At 29.2% G+C, this 26,035-nt stretch overlaps 1 protein-coding gene across 1 annotated transcript in view; it reads right to left on the bottom strand.

Moving 5' to 3' along the window:
• Positions 1-596: 596 nt before the first annotated feature.
• LOC117167977 (protein Wnt-6) overlaps positions 597-26,035 on the bottom strand; it is a 67,243-nt gene continuing 41,804 nt past the window's right edge. Inside the window, exons 2-4 of the mRNA XM_033353256.1 lie at positions 6,796-6,915; positions 4,564-4,766; positions 597-1,270 (exon numbers count right to left, since the gene is read on the bottom strand). Of these exons, the coding sequence (XP_033209147.1) occupies positions 809-1,270; positions 4,564-4,766; positions 6,796-6,915 (785 nt within the window). The 3' untranslated portion in view covers positions 597-808. The remainder of the gene's footprint in view (positions 1,271-4,563; positions 4,767-6,795; positions 6,916-26,035) is intronic.

Raw genomic sequence — 26,035 nt, 5'->3', positions numbered from 1 at the left:
CTCTTGGAAATGAATTCTGCGTATGTATAGAGCTGGAAAAGGGGCATAATAAAATAAGTAAATTAAAGTAAAAAAATCTGCATATATTGAAAGCTGGAAAGGGGTAAGAGAAAAAGATAAATACATTCTGGAGACGCATGAATAGAGAGCTGGAAAAGGGGAACGAGGGCTAAAGAGGGCACATTTGGAGACGAAGTCTGCGTGTGTAGAAAGCTGGAAAAGGAGCCCGAGGATAATCAGGAAATCTTAGAAGATGAATAGCGTGTGTATAAAAAGTAGGCAAATGGTAGGAGGAGATGAGGAGGGTATTCTGGAGATGGATTCTACACATGTGAAGAGCTGGAAAAGGGTAATGAAGGAAGAGGACGGCTCTTTTGGAGATTAATTCTGCGTATGTGGAAAGCTGGAAAAGAGGTAAGAGAAAAATATTAATACGTTCTGAAGACGTGTATTCAGAGAGCTAGAAAGGCTTCTTCTAATATAGAGGGCTGCGTGTAGGGAGAGCTGGAAAAGGGGCACTGTGGAGACAAAATCTGCGTATTTAAAGAGCTGGAAAAAGTAGCACAGTGTTGATTATCATACTTTGGGGATTAAATTTGTGTGTCAAAAGGATACTTTAAGAGATAAAGTCTGCTTTTGTGGAAAGCTACATTAATGTTGTCACAATTTTAATATAAAGTGCACCAGTTTGGAAGTATTTTAACACAAAAATTATTAAGGGAGGACTGCTTAAGGATATATTGCAGAACCTTTGAAACAATATTGCGAGTGTTTGGAGTCCAAATGTAAATTTCTAATTAAATTTTGATTAGCGACAAGAGTTTACGGACTTTCTCACAATGCAAGTATTGCAGCTAACTTCACAGCACCATTTAAATCTACATTGACAATTAATTTTTTCCTTAACAATCCTGGTATCGTATCCTCTACCACAGCACAAAATTTCGCAACCGTCAACTCCAGGACTGGTAGAATTACACTGACGTCCAACCGTCCCTAATGAACCAGTTTTTCGATTCGGCTTACAAAAGTCCGGTGAATCTTCGCTATATATCAGATCAAACCTCTCAGGTGGTTTAATGGTTAATCCCTCAGTTATGTAACTATGTCCGTCATTGCCAGGTATCACTTTTGCTGCACCATCAAATGATTCTTTGAGACGATTCCCTACTTCACGAAATGCCGGCATTTTTCTCCAACAAGTCCGGACAGTGCAAGAACCCGAAAGTCCGTGACATTTGCAGATTGTTCTCATGAAGTTTTTCACAGCCTATCGTAAAAAAGAAAAACAATTAAAGGCACTTCATACAAGAATTTGTTCTTTTATGGGAATGCTAATATAAACAAAGCAAACGGGTCAATGTAAAGTCAAATGCGGCAAGTCACATCTCGGGCACCAGTCCAAAGCAGATTCTCAATTTTGCGTCAAACTTCTCGAAGCCAGTTGTCACCCTTTCTGGTTTTCTTAAGAGCTGAAAATATTTCTTTAACATCTCTTCCTCAAGACACATTTAAGTCTTCCTCCAAAGTGAAAAAAGTGCGACAGATCTCCCAATCCGAAACACCACCTCCACGGCTTATCTTGTCATTCGCAAGTCTTCTGCCCCCCCCCCCCCCCCCCCCCCGTTAATAAAATACACTTAACTCCCGATTAATGAACCTCAGACTTACGATATTCCTAGATCTGACTGTCTAGATACTTGCATCAAGTTACAGCATCCAACCAAATCAAACGAAAATGATTCAGGCGGCCATAACTTTTTACATTTTGATGCCTCCGATTTCGGATCAAGGCCAATGCAAGCCATACCCGAAACTGTTCTTATATCGGGAATTAACTGTGCTAGGACTTCCTTCAAATTGGCGAAACACCGAAAAGAAGCCTCTATAGAAAAAACTGACGCTTGCTACATTTATTGGATTCAAATGCATTATTTGTATATTAATTTTTTCTTAACAGTAAGTCTAACTATTCTATGCTTGTTCGGGAAGGTTATCTTTTTTAGCTAAAAGATTCATTATTTGGTGAAAAGTTTTTTTATTAAACACTATTAAAAACACTTAACTATTTTGTTAAAAATTTGTCTTCGTTGGTCGAAAATTAATCTCTTAGGTCAAAAATTCATCTTTTTGGTCAAAAATTCAAGAATTATGTTCCCATTTAAACTTCTTCGTTTAAAACCCATTTTTTTTAGTTTGTGATCATAATTCGGTTCTAAGCTGTACCGCTTCATTAAACATTTACTCTTTATACTTACAATTAAAATATTCCTTTTTTTCTTCGGAAATCTATCTTTTTGAGGTAAAATTTTAACTATTTGTTGAAAAATTATGTATTTTTTCTGAGAATTTTTATTTTTTGTTTAAAATGTTATTATTATATCGAAAGTCTAAGTATTATGTTAAAACTTAAAGCATTTCGTTGAAAAGACAACCTTTTTTTTATTTACAATTGATTTTTTTGCTCAAAATTCTATGCTTCACTAGAAAATCTTAACGTTTCTGAATTTTTTTTATTGTTAAGAATACATTTTTTATTCGATATACAATCTCCTGATTGGTTAAAAATGTAGCATTTTTACCTGAGATTTTGTATATTTAATTAAAATTTGTATCTTATTAGCTGCAAATTACTTTTTCTTGGTTGAAAATGCACTGTTTCAAATTCGATGATAGTGAATTTGTTCATAAAATTTGTTCATAGAAATGATAATTTGTGTATTTTGCAACATTTCCTGCACTGATATCATCCTTTATGGAAAAAGTGACTCCACAGAAAATGAGTTTTTTCTATAATAAAAAAATTCTAAATAAAGTAGTTTGTTTAAAATAATAATGATGATATTTGAATGCGGATATATTGTACGGAAGGAAATGATTTCTTTAAAAATATAAGTTTTCTATGTTCAGAAATGCTTTTAGAAGGATTTGTTTAGAAAAATTATTTATAAAAATAATCACAGTTCTCATTGGTTATTAGAAATTGTTGCTTTTGCGTAATTCAATAGATAAATTTGTACAAAAAATGCATTGAGGTACCGAAATTTCAGCTAATGAAAATTTTTTTATTTATTATATTTATGAAGATTAGACAAATTGAGGAATTTAATCTTTCATGCAAACTTCTTTTTGTGAAGAGTTGACGTGCCCATTATTTGGGGTTTTTAGGAAATTTTAGTAAACAGAGCAAAGTAGGCAGTATAAATATAAATTTTTTTGCTTTTTTTGTCAGTTTTTAACTCAAATAACAAATTGAAAATATTTTTCTAAATTTATCTTTAAGAAAACTCTTAGAAACTTAAACAGTTTCAATTTAAAGAGAAACATTGAAATTGGGAAATAAACGTGACCTCTAGGATACATTGAACCCGTGTGTAGCTTTTTCTTTTTAATTTCAAATTTTCACGTACACAAATTTAAGATATTTTTAGTTATAACTAGAAAACCCGCTGAGATTTGTCAATCTTTTCGGAGTCAAATTAAATATAATCTTTTAAATAATATTCCCAATAAATCTAGGATTTTTTCTATAATTTTCTATCGAGTTATTACGTTTTAAAGTTTACACTGATTTTTAGTTGATAATTTCTATTTCTTGTCATTTTTTAACTCAAATAACGAATGAGTATATTTTTAATTTAACTGCTATATCATTAGAGATTGTACCTTACCGACAGTAGATCAACCCTCCAAACCATGAAGGCAGAAAATCCACACAATATCGATCAAGTTAAGAATCTTCAATAACAGAAAATGCTTAACGTCTTAATAAGACTAGATGGAAAATAATATTTTTCAAATTAAAATTATTTCTTGAGAAAAAATAGGATTCCAACTACATCTTCACTCCATTGGGAATCGAACCACAAAACTTCTGATTTCCGGTCAGGTGCTTTTCCAATGAAGCTATTAGAGGCATCAGAATAAGAAATCTTAATTCAAGAAAATAACTAATTGAAGATAGAGTAGGATCTTTTTCCAAGAATTAATTTTAATTTGAAAAATATTATTTTCTATCTAGTCTTATTAAGACTTAAAGCATTTTCTGTTATTCAAGATTCTTAACACCATTAACACCCAGCTAAAAATTAGCGTTATGTTCTTGAATAAAGAGTTCCTATTTTGATCTCTCTAATAGTTTAATTGGAAAAGCACCTGACCGGAAATCAGAAGTTATGTGGTTCGATTCCCAATGGAGTGAAAATGGAGTAGGATCTTTTTTCAGGAAGTAATTTTAATGAGTAATTTTTTTTTTTTAACGACATTAACCAACCTCTTAAAAATTCAGTCAGCTTGATATTAAAAAAGGAAACTTTGAAATCAGTTAACAGCAAAATTGTGAATCTACTAGAAAGTGATTTTGCGGATGTAACTTGCCCTAGGTGACTTTGCATGAGCCTAACGCCAACTTTAAAATTTAAATACCAATCGAAAATCCAGAAAGAAAAAATTTAAAGGAAAAAAGATATAACAATGACGTTAGTTACTTCGCCCAATTGAAGCTGATTAAATTTATTTTTTGAAAAGAAATGAAGTATAATATTTGAGTGTTTTGTTCCTCACCAAACGACCAGCGTCACTGTTGTGTAATTTAACCAAGGTCTTGATATCGCTGCGCTTCCTATAAGGAGCATCCATGAATTCGCGAGACTTTTTGAAACCATAATTGATATTGTCTCCACAGCCTCCCCATTCCCACTCACCTTCTGTGGGAATGTTTGTTCTTCTATTTCCCGATCTATGGGCTATTTTTCCAATATGGTTTCCTGTACAAAATAAAGCATTTTTTTAACGTTTATGAGGGGCCATTAGTAGCGGCCTTCAAAGGCCCGGGTGCCACAACAGTTTTAAGCAAATAACCTAAAATGCAAAGCGTCCGAATTCTCAATAAGGCGCTCAACAATCAACCTTCGCCGAGGAATGGCGCCAAAGGGGCTGTAGGCAGTAGTAAGGGACCGCTCAAAAATTACGTCATACTGCCAAAGTAAGGTGGGGTTATTATGGTTTGTGATGATTTGTAACCTAAAGGGAAGGGTTATACCCACGCAGATGCCCTTCTAGTTTTATCTGAGTTTCCGCCAGCGCATTAATCCGCCGTAATTTTTTTAGGAAGGGGAAATGAGGAGAAATTGTAACACGTAGCTCAGAACTCACAATTTACAAACTTATAGCTCACAAGACAAGGAAAAGCAGTAAAAATAAGAGTAGGGGAATTAGAAGAAGCGATGGAAATGAGGGGAGGATGGATAGCGAAAGTGAAGGGAAGGGTGAAGGGAAGTGAAGAGAAGGGGGATAGTGGATGATGAAGAAATTTTGGAAGGGAGGGGGGACGAAATTCTAAGTGAGGTAGGGAGTAGGGGAAGTAGGGGAGGGACATTATGAGAGGGAGAGGTTCAAAGGATTTATTTACTTCTTATTAGGCTATGATACTCCTTTGTAAGCGGAAGGCGCGTACTTTGACAAATTTTTTTCTTATATTTGTGAGAGGAATCCTCGTTTTATCGGTTCTTCGATTAAGTGGGAACTAAATTACCAGAAATCTTTGAGAATTATTCCAACTATTTTTGGTTGCAAGTTAATTATTTTTAATTGAGAAGTCTATTAATATAATTTTGGTTCAGAATTTAACGCTTTTACTCAAAAAGCCTAATATTTGGTTTAAGATTGGATTCTTTTGTTAAAATTTTGGTTTTCAGAAGAAAATTAGTTTTTTGAATTAAAGATTTCACTAATCCATTTGGCTGTGAACTCTTTTTCAATCAAATAAAATAATGAATCTTTTGGATTAAAAATTCAACTGATTGGTTGAAAATTGAACTGTTTTGTTATAAATTTCTTTTTATAAGTTGAATATCCGTATATTTCTCAGAAAATTGAACTATTATTTTAGAAATTTATATTCTTAAGTTGATAATTAATTTTTATCAGTTAAAAATTAATTTCATAAATTTAAAATTTAACTAATTAATTTCTCACTGAAAAGTGATTCTTTTTAGTTGAAAAATCCCACTACAAAGTTTATAATTAAAACGCCTTTTTTGTAAAAAATGTAACTAATTGGTTGAAGGTTGAACTTCTTTGAAAAATTTAATTTTACTACCTGCAGATCTATCGCTTTGCTTCAATTTGAACTATTTTTTTTAAATTTCACTTTCATCTTCCGTTGAAAATTAATTTGTGTATTTGGAAATTTAACTATTCTATGGGTAATTGAAAACTCAACAATATCCTTGAAAAATTATGTATTTTGTTGTGAAGTTTTTTTTTTAGAAATTTATTTTTGTTTGTTAAATAATCAAATACTTGATTAAAAGTTTAACAACTTTGTCAAGCATTCATTTTATCATTAGGATCTATTTCTTAGTTTAAAAATTCAACATTTGTTTTGAAAACAAACTTTTTGGTTAAAAATTCAACTGTTTTACATAGAATTCGCCCTTTTTACCAAAAAATCTTTCCTGGTTGAAATTTGAAGATTTAAATATTTTTAAACATGAATATTTTCTTAATTAGGAGTCAAATATTGTTTTAAATACTCGTTCTTTTCTGATGAATCCAACTGTTTCTATTTAAATTTTTTTTTGCTTGAAATATCAATTATTATATTATATCAATTATTATTATACTAGAAAAATCGTTTTTCAAGCTTTAAACTGATCTATTTGTAATAATCTGTGACGAAGAAAGGAATGGGTATAAAAAATAATTAAAATAACGTGACCCAGTTTTTGAACGGCCCCATTAATTGTTATTTTATATAAATAAAATAAAATAATGCATTACAATAAAACTCACCATTTGCAATCATTTTTTCACAGGAACATTGTACGAGTCCTCCCATGGTACATGCTCTGGTAATTGCATAAGTGACACCCGCAGCGGCAATGGCATTCATAAAACTCGTTTCCCTTGTATCTGAAATAAATATTTAAAAATGTTCTTTTTAATTATGTACTAAAAGGATTTTAAAAAGTTCAAACTATTGTTTACGCAAGTTTCCTCTTTCTAGTTTTTTGTTTTTTAAACTTAATTGATAACCTGTTTTCGAATCAATGTAGATTCATGGAGTTAATCAATCTGGAAATCTGATGCACACCTTTAATTAATTATCGAGGAATCCCTCAAAATCTTTGAAACCCTTTGAAATTTCGAGGATTCTTTTCAAAATTTTGTAAATGATGTAGAAATTCTTTAAATCCTTTATATTTGGCCCATATTTTGCATATTTCTTAAACGATTGAAAACTTTTAAATATATAAAAAAATTTTAATAAGTGAAAAACTATCAAAATTCTAAATTTTCTTTAAGTCTTCAGTTCATAGAAAAAGCGAAGGATAAATTTTACATTGATTCTGACGTAAAAATTACCGGAGACCAAAATTAACTTCCTAGCATAAACTTTACCCTAATATTTGTTAAAGTTTCTTTTGTTGACCCATTACAACAAATGTATTTAAAAAGACGAGAAGTTGCTTAAATAAATTTTAACCTTCTAGAAAATTACATACAGCAAATTGTATCCTTAGTTTTTTATGTGTTGAAATCTCTCACAATATACGAAAATTCGTTACAATTTTTATAAATCTATTTAAATTTCCTGAAATCAATAACCTTGTCAAATTCCTTGAAATTTATTGAAATTCCTTTCAATATATTTGAATCTCTTCAAACATTTTACAATCAATTAGAATACCTCGAAATCATTTTAAATTCTTTATAATATTTGGGAATCCTTCGAAATTTCTTTAAATCTTCAGTAATTCTCTAAAATCAGTGGATAAAGTTTAGAATATTTTCAAATCCTTTCCAATCCCTTAAAACCCCATATCTTCTCTTGAAATTAAAATCAATTAAGTTTTTCACTTATTTGAATCAGTGACTGAATTAATCAGTGATCAAATTTGTAAAGAAAATTTTTTAAATATCATAAAGGATTCTAAAGGATTTTATGGAATTTTGAAGGATTTTATTATTAAAATTTTTGTTATAAGAGTTTGAAGAATTATCAGGTATTTTAAAGATTTGAATTATTTTTATGATATCTTAAAGATTTTTCAGTATTTTACAGTAATTTAGGGATTGGAAAGGATTTTCAGAGATTTTAAGGGGTTTCCATGAATTTTAAATGATTATATGAAATTTCAAAAGAGTTCAAAATTGATCACGCGGTTTTACAGGATTTTTATGAAATTCATGTCATGTAGTATTTTCAAAGATTTTGACAAATATCAAGACACTCTAAGCGCACTTAGAAAACCTGTGAATTCTGTGGATCTCTTGAAATCCGTTTAAACCTTTAAAAATCCTTTTAAATATTTTAGATTTTTCCGGAAACTAAGTTCCTTAAATTTCTTTAAATTATGTGAAATTACGCCAAAAATTAAGATTCGCTCTGAAATTCTTCTAGAAAATGTTTTGAAACTCTATAAAAAAAATAAATTAAGTTGAAACTAATAATTTATTTACTTGTCGTAAGAGTTTAACAAATTTTAATAAATCTCAAGAAACTTCCAAGTATTTTCAAGGATTTCTAAATATTTTAACTGATTTCAAAAGATTTGATAAATTTTCGAGATATTTAAACATATTTCCAAGGATTACAATTTCTTTAAAAAAAGAATGTCAAGGGATCGTAGAGAATTTCAGAAATTTCCATGCCGTTCCACAGTTGTGAAGGAATTTCAGGGGATTTCAGGAAATTTTAAAAGCTTGGAGGGATTCCAAAGATTAAATTTAAAGGGATTCCGAGCAATTTTTAGGATATCAAGAGCTTTCAAGGTTATTTAAGGGATTTTACAAGATTAAGGAATTCAATTAAATCTTAATCAATTTCAAAGGGCCTTTTAAGATTTCTAGGGATTTGAAAGGTATTTTTTCAGAAAACTTTTATAAATAAGATTAATTTAACTTATAGTTAAGATAATTAGAATGATTTAAACTTTTTGAAGGTATTTTTACTATTTTCAGGATTTCAAGGGAGAAGGACTTTCAATTAATTTAAGGGATTTCTAGCGGTTCTAAAGATTACGAAGTATCTAAAGATTTCAATAAATTGCAGATAATTTCCTCAAGTTTGAGGACAGCATATTGAGATTTATATGAACTTTTATTATTTGAAAGATTTTGAGGGATTTTACACATTTTAATGTACTTCAACATTTTTCAAAAATTTTTGTAGATTTAAAGAAAATTTAAAGAAACTTAAGGGATTTCAAGAAATTCTTAAAGGTTTTTAAGGATTTCCATGATTTTTTGAGCGATTCTAAGGATATCAATTGAATTTAAAGATTACTTTTGTGTACTACGAACAAATTTTTTTTAAATGAGAAAAAATCTTTACATGTTCTACAATAACATTTTTTCTGAAATAATCGATTGGGCATCAACATTTTTATTAATCAAATGTTTAAAAAATTTGGAAGTTAACATCCTTAAATGATAATAGCTTTCACCAGAAATGATTAATCCTAAAATTTTATAATTATTTTTCTCATAAATTTCCTATAATGCACGGAATCTTTTGCAGTCTGATGGAAATAATCATTCCTTTTCTTCAACATTTTTTAATAGAATTTCTTAATTTAATTATTTGATTAAAAATTAAACTATTTCCATGAAAATTTATCTTATTTGTTGAAGATCCACCAGCTTGGTTAAAAATTCAACTATTTTGTTTAAAATTAGCTGTTTTTTTCGTGAAAAATAAATTCCTTCAGCAACGAACTTATCAATTTTATTTTTTGTAAAAAACTTTTAATTTTCTGTTTCAAATTTAAATCTTTTTTTAATTCATATTTTCCAGAGGCAAATAATTTAATTTTTTTAGAAACCTCGTTTTTCTTGCTTAAAACATTCATCTTTTGTTTTTAATTATTTGGGTGCAAAATTTAATTGTTTTATTACAAATCGAGCTTTATTGGTTGAGAATTCAACTTTCTTGTTTAAAAGTTTTTCTTTTCTATTAGAATTAAACGGTTTTTTTTTAAATTTTTAATTGGAATGCTTTTATTCTGACATATTAACTGTAATTTGTCGTTGTAGAGATTTTTTTATTATCATCTATTTTGTACAAAGAAATAATGTTTTTACATTCTGATCATTTATTATTGAGAACGGATCAAATCCATCTTTAGCATAATATTTTTTAAGATCATAAAAGAAAGGACGAGATGGCTGACCAGCCATTTTTGATAACAAATAAAAAAGTGAGAACATTTTGAAAATTTTTTCGACCACTTTTTTTCTAAATTTCAACATTCTCTGCACGGAAATGTATAGTATTAAAATAAACAAACAATTTATACTCATGACTTTTTTCAATAATTGAAGTATTTTCAGAGTTGAAGCATTTAAAAAATTTTGTATAACAACCGAAATTCAACATTTTAAGCCAAAAAACTCACGATATGAAGAAAAGTTGAGGAAAGAAAAACATCGTTTTTTTAATTCCACAAAGACTATCATAACAAATTTTTGGATTTTCTTTTTAAAATCGAAAATTCAAATTTTTATTGCACAAAAAATAATGAAAAATAAATTTAACTACGGTGTTCAAAGCTAAAATTTAAAGTAAAAAAACAATAATTTTAAATTTAAAATCTTGAAAATTAAATTATTTTTCATTTTGTATATTCAAATTTACATTATTTGGAATCACAAATTTTCCAAATTAATTCATCTTTCATTTCAAATCTTAAATTCAAAGAAATTATAATAGCAAATCGTTATAATTAAATAATTTCGAATTAAAAATCTCTAGAATTTCGCAGCTTTTTCTATTTTTTCATGAATTCCTTCAATATTCTAGTGTTTTAATACCTATGATTCTTAATTATTGAATATTTTAACGTTAACAGATCACGTCAAAAAAATACATTCTTTTCCAAACTAATCGTTTTTGCATCAAAATTTGTATTAATTTGATGTTTTTAAAATTTAGAAGTTAATCATCTTTAATGATAATAGCATCTAGCAAAAATTAATTATCCTATAGTCCTATAATTAATTTCTAAATAATTATTGTTCATAATAAATTTCCAATAATACACCGAATACTTTGCAATCTAATGAGAATAATAATAATTTTTTTTTAATCTTTTTTTTAATGAAAAGAAATATTTTGTTGAGTGTAGTTGTCATAGTTGGTGGTGTTAAGGAGTGAGAGTTGGAGGGTGGGAGGGAGGGAGGAGTACCGAGCTGCTGCTGAAGTCTTTTAGATTTTAGAAACGTGTATGGAGAGGTGGGTACTGAAATATGTAGGAGAGTCTGAGGAGAGTGATTGACAGATCACTGTTGGGTGCTGTGAGAATCTGGCATGTCGTACATATTGGGTTTCACCTGTCACGTTTCCACTTCATCATTAGATGAACAATGCCCGATGAGGTCCACCCTTTTGAAAAATGTTATCCCGACCCGACTTTTTGTTTCTCACCAGCTAAAGCATCCGGGCTTTGCAAATTTAACTGGACCTCATCTTTATCAATGTGAAATTTCTTCGTCTTCCTCCCATCCTACTTTTATTATTCATTTGTGCTCTTCTTCTTCTTCTTAGCATACCTTCATCCAGACCAGACCATTACTTTTTGTTATAAGGGACGAACCTAACACGATAATAAAATTAGATTCAGAAAACGACTTGGCTGAATCAATCAAATGCTTATAGCTAACGTTTATTATGTAACTATTTCTAAATATATTGAATCATCAAATATACAACTAGAATATAAAATTTGCAACAGTTTTATTTATTTGATAAAAAATTGATCAGTAATAAAAATAACTTATTGCAAAATTTTACAAAAATTTGAGGGAATTTTTATTTTTCGTATAGCACGTTGAAGATGTTAAGAAAAAATAAAACCAGTTTACCTGAATTTTCTTATTTTCTTTTTTAGCCACTTATATTGGCAAAAGCAAAATTTGACAAAGCAAAATTGATTTGTTATCTCTACATGCTTTAATTTTAAGCTATCCCTGGTGAAAATAAGACTGAAAGAAAATATTTCACGACCTTGAAGTTTGCCATAGATATGGATTTCAAAGTTGTGTAATTAATTTTTAAAAAACTAAGAGTCACATCCAAAAAGTAAAAACACCTTTGGATTCGTCTCGTAAATATCTCGAGGTGCATTTTTTGTATTTTTGTTTGAACAATTTTTTAAACAATTACGCCATTTTTTATTTTTCTGCAATTGTTATAAAATCTTAATCTTCTTGGCAACTAATTCGTTTTTTTGATTGAAATTTCTTTTCTTCGGTTAAAAATAATTTTTTTAAATTGAACTATTTTTAATCGATGATTTCCCCATGCGTCCTTTTCTCATCCATACCACATACATTTTCAAGTAATGTTAATAATTTTTTGTTTCATGCAAAAAAATTAGAAATATATATTGCACTTTTGCGTTCTAGTTAGAACACAGTAAAGAATGTTTTTGTTTTTGTTCATAACAATTGCAGAAAGAGAACAAATGGCGTAATTCTTTAAGAAATTGTTTAGACAAAACAAAAAATGCACATCGAGATATTTCCAAGACGAATCCAGAGGTGTTTTTACTTTTTCGATGTGACTCTTAGTTTTTTTTAATTACTTACACAACTTTGAAATCCATATCTGTGGCAAACTTCAACGTCGTAATATTTGTTTTATTTCTACTATTTGATCGAAAATTCACGTATTTTGTTGACAACTTGCCTTTTTTATTTAAAAATTAGTTTTCTTGATTAGAAATTGAACAAGCCAGTTGAAAATTGTACTAATTAAAAAAAAAAAATTTACTTGAAAAACAAGTTTACTTGAAAATCAGATTTTCAACTGAAAATGTAAATATTTTATTTTTTATTGGATATTTATCGTTTTTTCTCTAAAAATGTACTTTGAGGTTCGAAATTTATGTATTCTGTTATAAATTTAATTACCCGGCATGAAATTCGTCTGACTTTTTTGTCGTTTGAAAATTAGTTTCTTCAACAAAAAATTGAAATATGTTATCTTTGCTTCATAAATAATCATTATCTTGTAAGTTCATTAATTTTTTAAATTATAATGTAATTAAAAAAAATAAGAAATGATTTTATTTATTTAGTTCAATGATCAAATTAATAACAAATAATAAATCAACTACTTAAGTAAAAATTAAACTATATCGATAAAAATTTATTTTATTAATTGAAAATCCATCTGTTTAGTTCAAAATTAAACTATTTAATTGAAATTTTACTGTATTTTTTTATTCATATTTTCCGTTTGCAAATCATTTAAATGTTTCGTAGAAAATTCATCTTGCTTGCTTACGACTATAATCTTTGTGTTGAAAAAAACTATTTAGGTTAAAAATTCAACTGTTTTATTAAGAATGAAGCTTTTGTTGGTCGATAATTTAACTTTTTGTTGGAAAATGGTATTTTCTAGTAGAATCAAACTGTTTTTTAATTTAATTTGTAATGATTTTTTTTTTAATCAACTATTGCTTTTCGTTCCAAGAATTATTCCATTTTAGCTGAAATCAACAGTCTTTAATTTAAAATTTTTTTTTTTAATATCAGAAATTATTTTTTTTCTCCAAAAAATAATCTTTATTCATTAAAAATTAATTTTTGGTTTTTAAAAATTCATAATCTTAGTTCATAATTTAACTATTTTGTTAAAAACTCAATTGTGAATTACAAAATTAAATAATGTCTGATTAAAAATGGTTGTAATTGAATAGTTGTTAATCATGAATCTTTAAAATCGATCTTTTTCAGAAAAAGATTTAAAATTACGCATCTCCAAAACATAAATCGTAAAAATGGAATAATTTTTATATGAGGCATATTCAAATTTACATTATCTTAAACCATACATATTCCGAATTAATGATTTTTTAATTTTAAATCTTATACGTAAAAAAATGGTGATATCAATTCGTTTTAATTAAATAATTTCGAATTGTAAATCTTCAAAATTAGATCCATCTAAAAAAGTCGTTAAAAATAAAATACTTTGAAATTTTAATCGTAAAAATTAAATACTTTTTAATGCCGTATGTTCAGAAAACAAGAATTTTTAATTTTAACTCTATAAAATTGTAAAACATGCAATTTTAAATAATTAAAATTCAACAGTTTTTAATGTTGCAAATTTAAATTAAGAAGTTATGTATGTTGTATTTTCGACGATTTTAAATTTCCAATTTATCCACTTAAAAGGATTAAGAATTAAAAACTCTGGAGTCTTGGCAAAATTTAAAAGCTTCTATTTATAAATTTTTTTAATTGAATTAATTTTCATTTTGAATTCTTATAAATAAGTATTTGTTATCTTAAATATGAAAATTGAATTATTTATTTAAAACTCAGTATTTAAATTCTTATTGTTTCTTATTATTCAAATTAAATATAGAACTATTATAAAAACGCACATTTTTCCTAATTTTCCTCGAATTTCAGTTATTGTAAGTAACTTTAAGAGCTTTTGCGACAGTGTGTTTTTTTTAAGAATCTTATGAGACGTAATTTTTTATTTATTTATTTTTTATTAAATAAATTACATTTATGCATTTTGTTTTGTGTACCCTAACTTTATTCTATCACGATATATATCAAATGTAAATGAAAAATGGTGAAAAACTCATCTTCTTGGTAATTTTGTTCGCTATCTACTATTCAATTCATTACACCTTGTGAATATTTCACATTCGGAATATTGCTTCTGCGAGATATTCTAGTTACGTAATCGAACATTTTTGATAGTTTTATTTGTTTTTTAAAATTTCTACATTTTTCGGAAATTTGCTTTTCAGGATTTTTCTTTATCATAATAAATATGTCATGCGGAATCAAAACAAATGTAGGAGAGATAAAAATCTCATTCAGAATAATGGGAAATCATTTTGTGATTAATTCGGAAATTTAGCGGAATCTTGACCAATAATAACGGATTCAAGCAGAACGAAAATTTTCATTTAAATAGCCCTAAATATAATTTTGAATAAATTTCGAATGACAGAGAAATCATGCGGGATAAAAACGGACTCAGACAAAATAACAACCTTGTTCCGAATAATAGAAAGTCGGTTTGCAATGAATTTGAAATAATAGGTAAATCATTCAAGAAAACGTAAAAGTGATTATGAATGACAAAATAGTAATTTCGTAAGATTTCGGATTTAGAATTGGAACGTTTGGAATACTGTTAGAATGTAGAGAAAAGAATCCAAATTAAATCAGAAACATAGCGGAATCATTTGCAATAAAAAGTTGATTCAGAATGAGGTGGAATGTTTCAGAGACTTCAGAGTAACTGTTCAGCGACAACAGCATCTTTCGGAAAAGCTTCAAAATAATTCGAAATGACATCGTGATGATCTAGCAGGTGTTCGGATTTAGAACGGAAATATTAGAAATTATTTCTCCTATTTATTTTAAATAAGAAACTTTCTCATGAATCAATCAGAATTATACCGAAATCATAGCGACAACGCTAGTAATTTCACATGATATAAAAAGTTGGTGCAGAATGATGTAGATTTACTTAAAGTAACTGTTGATTGACAACAGAATTATTTTGAATGATTTCGGATTGTTGGTCTAATCTTTCATATTTATTCCGAAGGATGGACTGCTTAGCACCTGAACGATTCGGAATGAACTTTATTCTTTCTGCGGATACAAACTCAATGAAAATTTCGTTTGTAATGACACGGAATCATGTGGATACGGATGTCGGATTTATTTTAATTTAAAGAGATTCAAACAGATTGTAAGAGATTCTATTCCATTTTAAAACTTCCATCTGAGGATGGAGGAAAATACGACGATTTCTTGAAGGGTATGCATATTCTCTCGTGCAGATCCGTCGCATCGCGTCAATTCTCAGCGGTGTGTATTCTAGTTTGATTGGATCACGAAACGGAGATGCGATGAGGCGTGATGCAATGTGTGTAGACTGAAGTGTGGAAAGTGTAAGCACAAGCATCATTTACGTGTTTCCACCAGCTGTATATCAGTTGTGGCTTAATCAGACTTCCTGGAGCATCTTCTCCAAAAAGACGTGAATCAATTACACAAGCGAATTTGATGTCAAACAAGTGATCAGCACGATTGAAAACTTGTTACAAACTAGAACATGTTAGTTTATAGTAGGTTGTGTATTATAGTTACGGTAAAACTGGTTTTGCCCCGTCTGTCCTGGTTTTCTCTTGAAAAGTATGAAAATGTTCTGGTTTTTACAGAACCAAATTTCTATTCGAAACACCTTATGATTTTAAATGTCAACTACGAGAGAATTTTTTCTTTGATAAACTTCCAATGTTAGCACTAAAAGCAACCGACTTACAGTGAAAACTAGTCGCGAAACACTTTTGCCCACCCGTGATTGCAATTCTTAACTTATGTACCATGAAACGAAATATAGTTGCTACTTTTTTTGGAGCTTTTTGAAGTGTCCTGAATTTCGAACTAATCCATCTGGTAACCCTACATAGTTGTGTGTAATAGAGAGTGTCACAAAAATTGTACCATAGGGTATGATTCAGGATTTCGCAAGTGCAATGTACATAATGAATATCTTGCGAAAGCCGAGAAAGAGAATCAAATTGTGCTGTCCATTGAGAGACTGCTTCGATCAGCAGGAATACAATAATGTCATCATAACTATTAATTACATCATCAGTAGCGAAGCGATTAGCGACAAGAGAAGAAGGAACGACAATCATTCCTGGCAGAGTCTGCACTCGGCAAGGAAGGATATCGGATTGGGATTGGCATGTGGGGACCCATTGGGGGGGAGAGAGAACCGATGAACGGACGAGAGAAGGGGTTATGCGTTAAGCTGGTTCCCATGGATTCCACAAAGTGTATCTTCAATGCGGATCGACGGACGCAGGACGGACGGACGGACCGACGAGCCCAGACTGCCACCGCCCGCGTATCTGCTGATGCATCGCCTCACCTTTCAGTGCGTATTTAAACGATACGATAGTTTTATACGGACGATCTGATATCTCTTCGAGAGCGAAAGGCTTGCTGCCGATCTTACTCGAGCCCCATACGGATACTTGTGTTTTTTAAGATGACGGAAGCATTGGGATCTTTAAAGTTTAAATCATTTGCGAAATCTTTACTCTGGCCTTTTCACTTTTTCTCTACTTCTTCACCCTCTTCTTCGGCTTCTTCTTGCATCTTTTTCTTTTTGCAATAGATATGTAGTTGTCAACTGCGTTTTCATTGTCCAACGATTTGATCCATTTTTGGATCGAAATTTCACATCCTGGAATTTAGTGTGGTTTTCTTTGTCTTCTTTTTGGTGCAAATTTTGATCGAAATTTCACATCAAAGGATTTAGTATGATTGTCTTTCTCTTTTTCTGGTAATAGTTCTCAATATTAGTTGCCGAAAGTTTTTTCATGAAACAACACTTTAGTCTAGTTGTGGATACAAATTCCACATCTTGAAATTTAGTATGTTTTTCTTCGTCGTCTTCCCCTTCTAATAGTTAATAATAAATGGCTGTCGAACATTTTTTGATTGCGCAACATTTTGATCCACGTTTGGATAAAAGTTTTACATCTTCGGATTCAGTGCGTTTCCCTTTTTCTTATAACTTCTTCTTATTCTAGTTATCAATGTGCAATTTCCCAACTTAAATTATTTTGTGTTTTTCTCCTTTCATCTGCTTCTCGTGATAATTATTAATATTAGTTTTTGGCTGCTTTTAAATTGTGCAATGGTCTGTTCCACCTTTGGATCAAAATTTCGCATCCTGGGATTCAGTATTTGCTTTGTATTCTTCTTCCACCTTCCTTCTTTAATGATTTTCAATATGCAGTCGTGGACTTTTTTTCATTATGCAACGCTTTGATCCACTTTTGTATCCAAATTTTACATTCTGGGATTCACTGTGTTTTTATTTGATACAAAAGCAGATCTAAGCTTTGCACAATAGAAAAACTATTGTCCTCTACACAGGAAATTACGTAGCAAGGTGTCTATCTGATCAGGAGATCTGTTAAAGGCCCGAAGTTTGTTCACTGGGAAAAATTAGAAAAATAAAAGAGAATTTCATTCAGTGATCGCGATTTTTCATTCAATTGTATAAAAATAAATATTAAATGCTTTTTATGTCACTTTCAGTTTGTTTAATCAGGAAGCAGATAATAAAAAAGACTTCGTCCTCGATAATGGCGATTCGAAATTCTTCGAAGTCTTGAGTTGCAAATAAAGAAATTTTAGAATCATAATTATGATCTGAAACAAGGAATTTTCAAAATAAATAATAACTTAGACTTTGAACACAGCAATTTAAAGAAAATGATTATTCGGGCTTGAAAAGTGAAACAAGAAAGACAAAATTAGCAGAAAAAATGACAAAAAATAATTTGAGAAGAATAAAGGAAATGTGCTGTTCGATGAAAATCTAGCACCTTCAGATTGAGTGATTGTTTTGTTGTCGTATGAGGTCTTATAGAAGGCATAAAAGTGTATAAAAAATAATAAATCGGAATGCAAAAACAAAAAGGGAAAGGGAAAATTGGCGGGAGAAAATGGTGAAAAAGAAAAAATGAATAGAATGGAATAAAGGAAGGAATGTGCCAATGCCATGAGCTGGATGGAGAATGGTAAAATGAATTAGAGTGCAGCAATATAAATCACTTGGGATCAATTAGACAAGAAAGATTGCGAGGCAGCTGCCAGGTGCTACCTCACGTCTGGTCACGATAGTTCCGCCAATTATCGACATTCCCGGTCATTATTCTCGTACGAGAACTAACTTGGTGTGTAAACGCAATTACAACTTCTATCTTTCTTGTTTTTATCTTCTTCGATATATATATATATATATATATCAAACCTTCTCTAACATTTATCAATTTATTGTAAACTATAAAAAATACACGTTATGGTAAAGCTGATAAGATTGTAAAAATAATTAATGTATTGTCATTTATATTCAATATATCTTCTTTCATTTATTTTAATGATCCACCATGAATGCATTTTTAAGAAGCCTTATCCAGAAATTGAGGAAACAAAATTCTTTAGCTTAAAAAGATACACTTTTATCCGAATATGGAATAGTTACTATTTCAAGTGTAAAGTTTAATATTTAACTACGAAAAAAAAATTTTACTATAATGATCAAATTTGTAAAGAAATAAATGAATTTTCAACTTATGAGATTGATTGTATATGAAAAAAGACAAACTTTTAACAAAAAACTTAAATTTTCAACTTCGAAAGATACATTTTAAACAAAGTGGTTACATTTTCTACCCAAGAGATCAATTTTCTACTGAGCAGATGAATCTCAAACCAAAAAAATATAATTTTCAGAATTTTTCAATCAAAACAATTTATATTCAAAAAAAGGAACTAATTTTCAACAGAATGGTTATATTTTTAATTAATTATATATATTTTTTATTTGAAAGAATAACTTTTTCACAAAGAAGATTTAATGTTCTACCAAATAGACGAATTTTCAAACAAAATAACATTAATGGTTTACCAAACAACAAATTTTTAACAAAATATTGAAACTAGTGTTTAAATATCTACATGTTTTGATAAAAGATTGCACATTTTCACTAGAATTCAATTATTTGCATGTCAATTTAAAAACAATAATATTGACAAAGGAGAGCAACAAATTTTGAACAAAGTTGTTCAGGTTTAAATCACAAACGGTAAATATCTGAAAAAGTAGTGAAATCCTCAACCAAATAGATTCATTTCTAACTCAAAAGCTTTATTTTTAATCAAAAAAGATTAAACTTCTGAAGAAATGTTGAATTTTTAACAAGAAAGTTAATTTTTCACCAGGCTGTTCAATTTTAAAACTCAAGAGAGAAATTTTCAACCATAAATAAATTATGTGTATTTTTGACTGAAATAATGAAATTTCTGCAATGAAGATCAATTTTCTACCAAACAAGGTGACTTTTTAACAAAATAGATAAATATCTAAGCAAAGAGTTTTATTTAAGAATTATGAGGTGAAAATTTTAACCGAAAATGGAAAAAAATAATGTTTTTCAACCAAAAAGAACAACCATTTTTCAAAAAAATAGTTTAATTTTGAACCACAAAAGAGGAATATTCAATTAAATATTGAAATCATAAATCACAAGAGTTTGGTTTTAAACCAAACTGCTTTATTTTTAATAAACGAAAAATTCATTTTCTAACAAAAGAGATAAATTTTCAAACTAAAATAACGGAATTTTGACCAAAGAGATCAGTTTCTTTTTGCAAAAAGAATTTCTCAGTCAAGAATAAAAAAACTGGCAATAAAATTGTTTTTTTTTTAACAAAAAAGTGAGTGTGCTACGAAATAGTAGAATTTCCTACAAATATGAAGGATTCTCAATAAAAACTGAATAAGTGGATATTATAACCGATAAACGTTTTAGTTTTAAATCAGTGAAAAGAAGAAATTTCTACCAAAAAACATTAAAATTTCAACCAGAAAACGGAATTTCAATTAGAGAGATAACTTTGCGGACTTTTAATATTTATCAATAAAAAATGAAAACAAATTTTAATCTAATAAAATAATAAATTCCTCAACCTTTCCACCAAAAACGAAAATTTTTCCTAAAAAATACGAGAATTTTGAAATGAAAACACAGGGAAAGTTAAATCTGCAGTTATAACAGTTAATATTAAAAATATATATTACATATGTGCTCCCATTAAAGGAAGATTTTTAACAAAATAAACAAATTTTACATTAAAAATAAGACTTACATTTTTAGACAAAAAGAATGAATTTTTTAAAAAGAACGTTTTTAACCGCAAATCAATGTTAAACTTACAATAAAAACAGTTGTTTTTTGGTATTAGGTTCTGTCAATTTATTTCACAGTTCAGCGGAAAAACAGAGAAAAAAGGGAAACAAGGGAAAAAATTTAAAGCTTGCGAAAAATAATAGGAATTTCTATAATTTAGAGACTAAACAATAATAGTAAAAATTAATATTAAATATCATATTTATTACTTTTGAAATATAAGATTAGAAAACTTGAAATTTTGCTTAGAAAATCAATTTAAAAACTTTTAAAATTTATAATACACTTTATGTTTGAGGATACGCGACAGTATAGGCCCTGCAATTTTTCAAAAACCCAGATACATACGAATATAATTCCAGTTGGATAGGGGGCCAAATGTACACTTCCACTCAAATTATTTGATAAACTTTTTTTACTTCATTTTTAAGTAACACGAGTGGATTCAAGACGATTCAAATGATAACAAAAGGATCAGTATTCAAATTGTAAAATTAATACAGAGAATAAAAACAGAAATTGTTTTTGTTATCAAAAATCTGAAGTGTGCAAATTTGAACTTTTTAGTCTCGAAACAAAAAAGATACCATCCATTAGCGATCGTTACCATACCCAATGTCTAAGGGAAATCTTACCACATAAGGGTAACTTTTCTTGCAGGTAAATATCACTCTCAAATCAGGGTGAAGATAATCCAAATTTCGACTATGTAAATGCCTGTTCTGTAGAGGATACGATACGTACTTTTTTAAATATATAAATAATAGAAATTTTTGGCAACAAAAAAAAGAATCCAAATAATAAAAATATTTAAAAAAATAAAAATACAATATATCGTATCCTCCTCAGAACTGTGCCTTGAAAAGTACTCGGATCCGTCGGCAATATTTGAATAAAAGTATTTTTGAAAAACCGGAAAAGGCTTTTACTATATTAATATAATAGTGTTCACTAGAATTGCGCAAATCGTGTTGCGCAGAAAAGCCTACACTGAGGGTTCAGAGGCATACATACGCCCAAGAGTTCCGAATCAATTGTAAATCACTCAGTGATTAATCGATCGGGCGCATTATGTAAGCGCATAATTGTAGCCATGCATCAGCCATTATAGGTTAGCTTTCGACGTAGATGGTATCGAAGGGACGTTCGGGTGATTTGTTTCAAGACATTCGCAGGATTATTCGGATCTACCGATTCCTCGGTAATATATCGCCGCTACCTGTGCTGAACTGAGCCTAGTGTCTAGATCTATTCCTCCGCTATCTTCGACAATTAAGTACCAACAAGTCACATTAATCACCTTCATTCACTGTATTATGTGTATTCCCAAACGTTTGGACTGAAGTATCTGAACGATGAGCTCAATAAGATAGTCATGGACACTAATTTCATCAATCGCTGATGTATCTGACGACATCCTCCTTTCAACAATAGTGGCGATGCAAGAAATGGCCTTAGTGCGATAAATATTTGCTGTTAGGGAATTTGAAATTTCGCTATGCCTGTCTAGTGCCGTTCTAGTTCAGGGTAACAAGGATCCATAGAAGAGTCGTGAGAATGCGATCAGCCGATCCCTATCGTGATTTTCAATCGACAATTCCTAACCATCAGTGGTTAATCCTCGTTTCTACATTCGCGTTGATGCAATAAATTAGCGAAGTCTATAACATAATGCTTGTTCGGAATTTAGACATTTTAAAACATGAGTTTCTTGCCAGATCATTTCAAGGTAAAAGGACCTATTAAAGAGTTGTTAGATTTTGATTGCCTATCGTCAATGGTGAGTTCAATTGACAACCGAAACTTAGCTATTGCATGCTGTCAGTTGTCAAACGTCAATCGTCAATCTAATTGTCATTCATAAATCGCTCGTCCTCAATTGGCCGTTGCATATCATTAATTGTCAACCACTAATCATAAATTGTAACTCTTCAATCATCAACCGTCAATTGCCAAGTCACATTAATCACCGTCATTCACTGTGATATATGTATTCCGAAACTTGTAGACTAGAGTCTCTGTACGATTAGCCTAAATAGACATTCATGAATATTAATTTCACTAATTGTTGATATGTCTGATGGCATTCTGCTTTCAACAATAATGTCGAAGCAAACATTTCCTGGGTTTGAGGCACAAGTTTTATACCAGTTGATTTCAGGGTCGTAAGACAGTCATTTTCGATCATCAATTTTCAATCGGAAATTGTTAATTGTTAATCTTCTACCGTCAGTCCTCGATTGTCAATCGTCAATCATCAATAGTCAATTGTCAGCCAGCAATCGTAAATCATGAGTGGGGAATTGTGAATCATTAACCTTCAATCAACAGTCGTCCATCGTCAATCGTCAATCGCCAATCCTCAATTTTCGATCTTCATTGTCAATTCCTAATCGTCAATAGTTAGTTGTCAGTTGTCAATTGTCAATCAACAACTGTCAATCATCAATCATAAGTCGTCAGTCGTCATCCGTGAATCTTTAACAGGAAATTTTCAATCGTCAACTTTTAATTGAAAATCTTGATCTCTAAACCTTTTACCGTTAACGATCAGTCAATACTTCATTGTCAATTCTCAATCATCGAAATAACACACTGTAATTCTTCACCTATTTTATATTTTATTTTTGCGAAAAGCTCACTTAATTTCAAAGTAATCTGTGAACACTTGAGGGTTGTAAACAAATTGAATCAACAAATAAACAAGTCGATGGATAGTTACTTTTGAAAAACTGTTTTGACAGAAAAATTATTTCTGTTCACTAACAAAACGTACTTTACGATGGAAATCTGTCCTTCAATATTCTTTAATAATTTGTAAAACAAAATATATTTTACTTTATGAATAAATCATGTTAGGAAATGCTCTATGTCGGCATTTATAAGGATTTTCATGCACTCGTACACGTAATTCGCATTTTCGAACATATAAAATTTGTTTTCACAGAGAAGTCACTTATTTTCATCTCAAGAATAATATTATGATACACAAGATTACTATTTCAAAACAGTTGTCATTGCTACAAACAATTTTTTTCCGCAAATTGACTTATATCAAATTTTCAAAAATGACATTTTCTTTTCTGTGAGTTAGATTCTTAATATATTTACCATCATTTTTATTTACAAAAGAAACAGAATCGAACGTTATATCTGCACAACTTTTAATCACGTCAAAGCATTGTCTGAGAGGTATTTCGCAAAATGAGGTTGTATTTTTTAAAGAATTAGAAAATATGAACTATTTTGATAAATGTACCTTTTTTATTTCTAAAATAGTCATTACATGGTTCACTCAACGAAATTATGGAAAGTGGGGCTAAAAATTCAACTTTTTTTATATAAGATTCAACCATTCGGACCAAAATTCACGTTTTGTTAAAAAGTCACATCTTTTGAAAATTTAAATTCTTTCTTGAACAAGCGTCTTATTGGCATGAAGACACAACATTCTGAATGATAATTTAAAAAAATGTGAACTGAAAATGTAACTTCCATTTTTAGTGGAGAATTTGCATTTTTAATTTAAACTCAGTTTTTGTAAAAGCTATTTTATTTTTAGTTGAGAACTTATCTTTTGTAATTTAAAATTTAAGTTTTCGGGCGAAAATTATAATGTTTGACCAAAAATTCCATCTGTTGAAAAGTTCATTGTTTCCTTTTTCAAAAACGAAAAATTTAGTTAGAAATTGAAGTATTTAGTTAGGAATGGATTGTTTTAAATCATTTTCTTCCATTAAAGATTGAATTTATTTGTTGAAGATTTATTTCGTTGTTTCAAATGTCTTTTTTTACGAATTTAGCAATTTCATTCAAAATTCGTTGTTTTTTAATAAAAATTACTTTTATCAACTGAAAATGCCTCTATTTTTTTTTGTTAAAAACTTATATTTTTCATTTGAAAGCTAATCAGTTTTGCTGAAAACTCATATATTTTATTGAAAATGCTTTGATGAACAAATATTTAACTATTTGATACAATGTTGGTATTTTTTGAATGGAAAATCAATTTTATAAACTAAATAATGAACTATTTCATTTTTGTTTTATAACTAATGATTTTAGTTAAAAATGTAGCTATATTTGTATCGAAATTAAGTATTTCGTTAAAAATTTGTCTTTTTGCCGAAATATAAATGTTCTTGTTTAAAAATTCATTTTTATAGTAGTTAAAAATCCATATTTTCTTGTAAAAAACTATTACTCTTGTCTAAATGTTCATTTCTTCAGTCTGTTACATAAGTTCACTTAAAATACATTCTTATCTAAGCCGCTGAAGGTGAAATAATGTTGCAGAGAAAAGGAAAACCCCACTATTAAATTAAATATTTGCTGTGAATGAAAATTGGTTATGTCACTGAACACCAACAAAGTAGGGCCTGTGAGAATTATGCTAGTGGAATATTAATTACTCAATCCAACCAAAAAATTCTCAGTTCTTCAGATATTTTAAAATTTTGGAATTAAACCGCTTCATTTTCAAAAAAAGAAATACGTACAAAATTGTGGAACTATCAAAAGAATAATTAAATTTTCAAATAAAGCTGGAAAATGTGAATTTTCCGGAACAAAAATTAATTTCTAAAAAAAAAGTTTTAATTTTCAATTAAAACTGAATCAATTAAATTAGCAGTTAAAAAATTAATTTTCGACCACAAAAACAATTTTTTGATCGAAAAAGGGAAATTTATAATCAAGTAGTAAGATTTTATACCAAAATACTCTAATTTTTAACTATAAAAAGAATTCAAGAATGAGGTGGGGTGGGATGGGATGGGATAAGGGGGCAGTGGGATAGGGTGGGATAATTGGATTGGATGGGATAGCATAGGGTGGGATGGGATAGGATGGGATGGGATGGGATGGGTAGGGCTGTAAAGTTTCATGAAACTTTGACCAAATGAAAAGTTTCATGAAACTCTGGAAACGTTTCAAAGTTTCCAAAGTTTCAAGCATTAGGATGGGAAAATTCAAAATCAGAAAAAATACTATCAAGTATTAAATATAAACATTCAACTGTATCCTTTGTGTTTTAAACCCAATTGTTTCAACTAATTAAAAACAATAAATCACGTGTTAATTGTTAGAAACATGTAATTAAAAATATTTTATTTTAAAAGTTCGCAAATCGATTCCGATAAAATGAAAATAAATTTCTTATTTAATACATATTTACTTTTAAAATGTTCAATTTTCAAAAAGATTTCAATAAAACTGTAGAAACCTCGAATGGAAAAGAATAAAATGACATTCTGATATTTTAT

This window comes from Belonocnema kinseyi, chromosome 2 (genome assembly GCF_010883055.1).
Source record: "Belonocnema kinseyi isolate 2016_QV_RU_SX_M_011 chromosome 2, B_treatae_v1, whole genome shotgun sequence".
NCBI lineage: Eukaryota > Metazoa > Arthropoda > Insecta > Hymenoptera > Cynipidae > Belonocnema > Belonocnema kinseyi.
The sequence above is the reverse complement of the archived record's forward strand: the minus strand, read 5'-3'. Positions and strand labels throughout refer to the sequence as shown.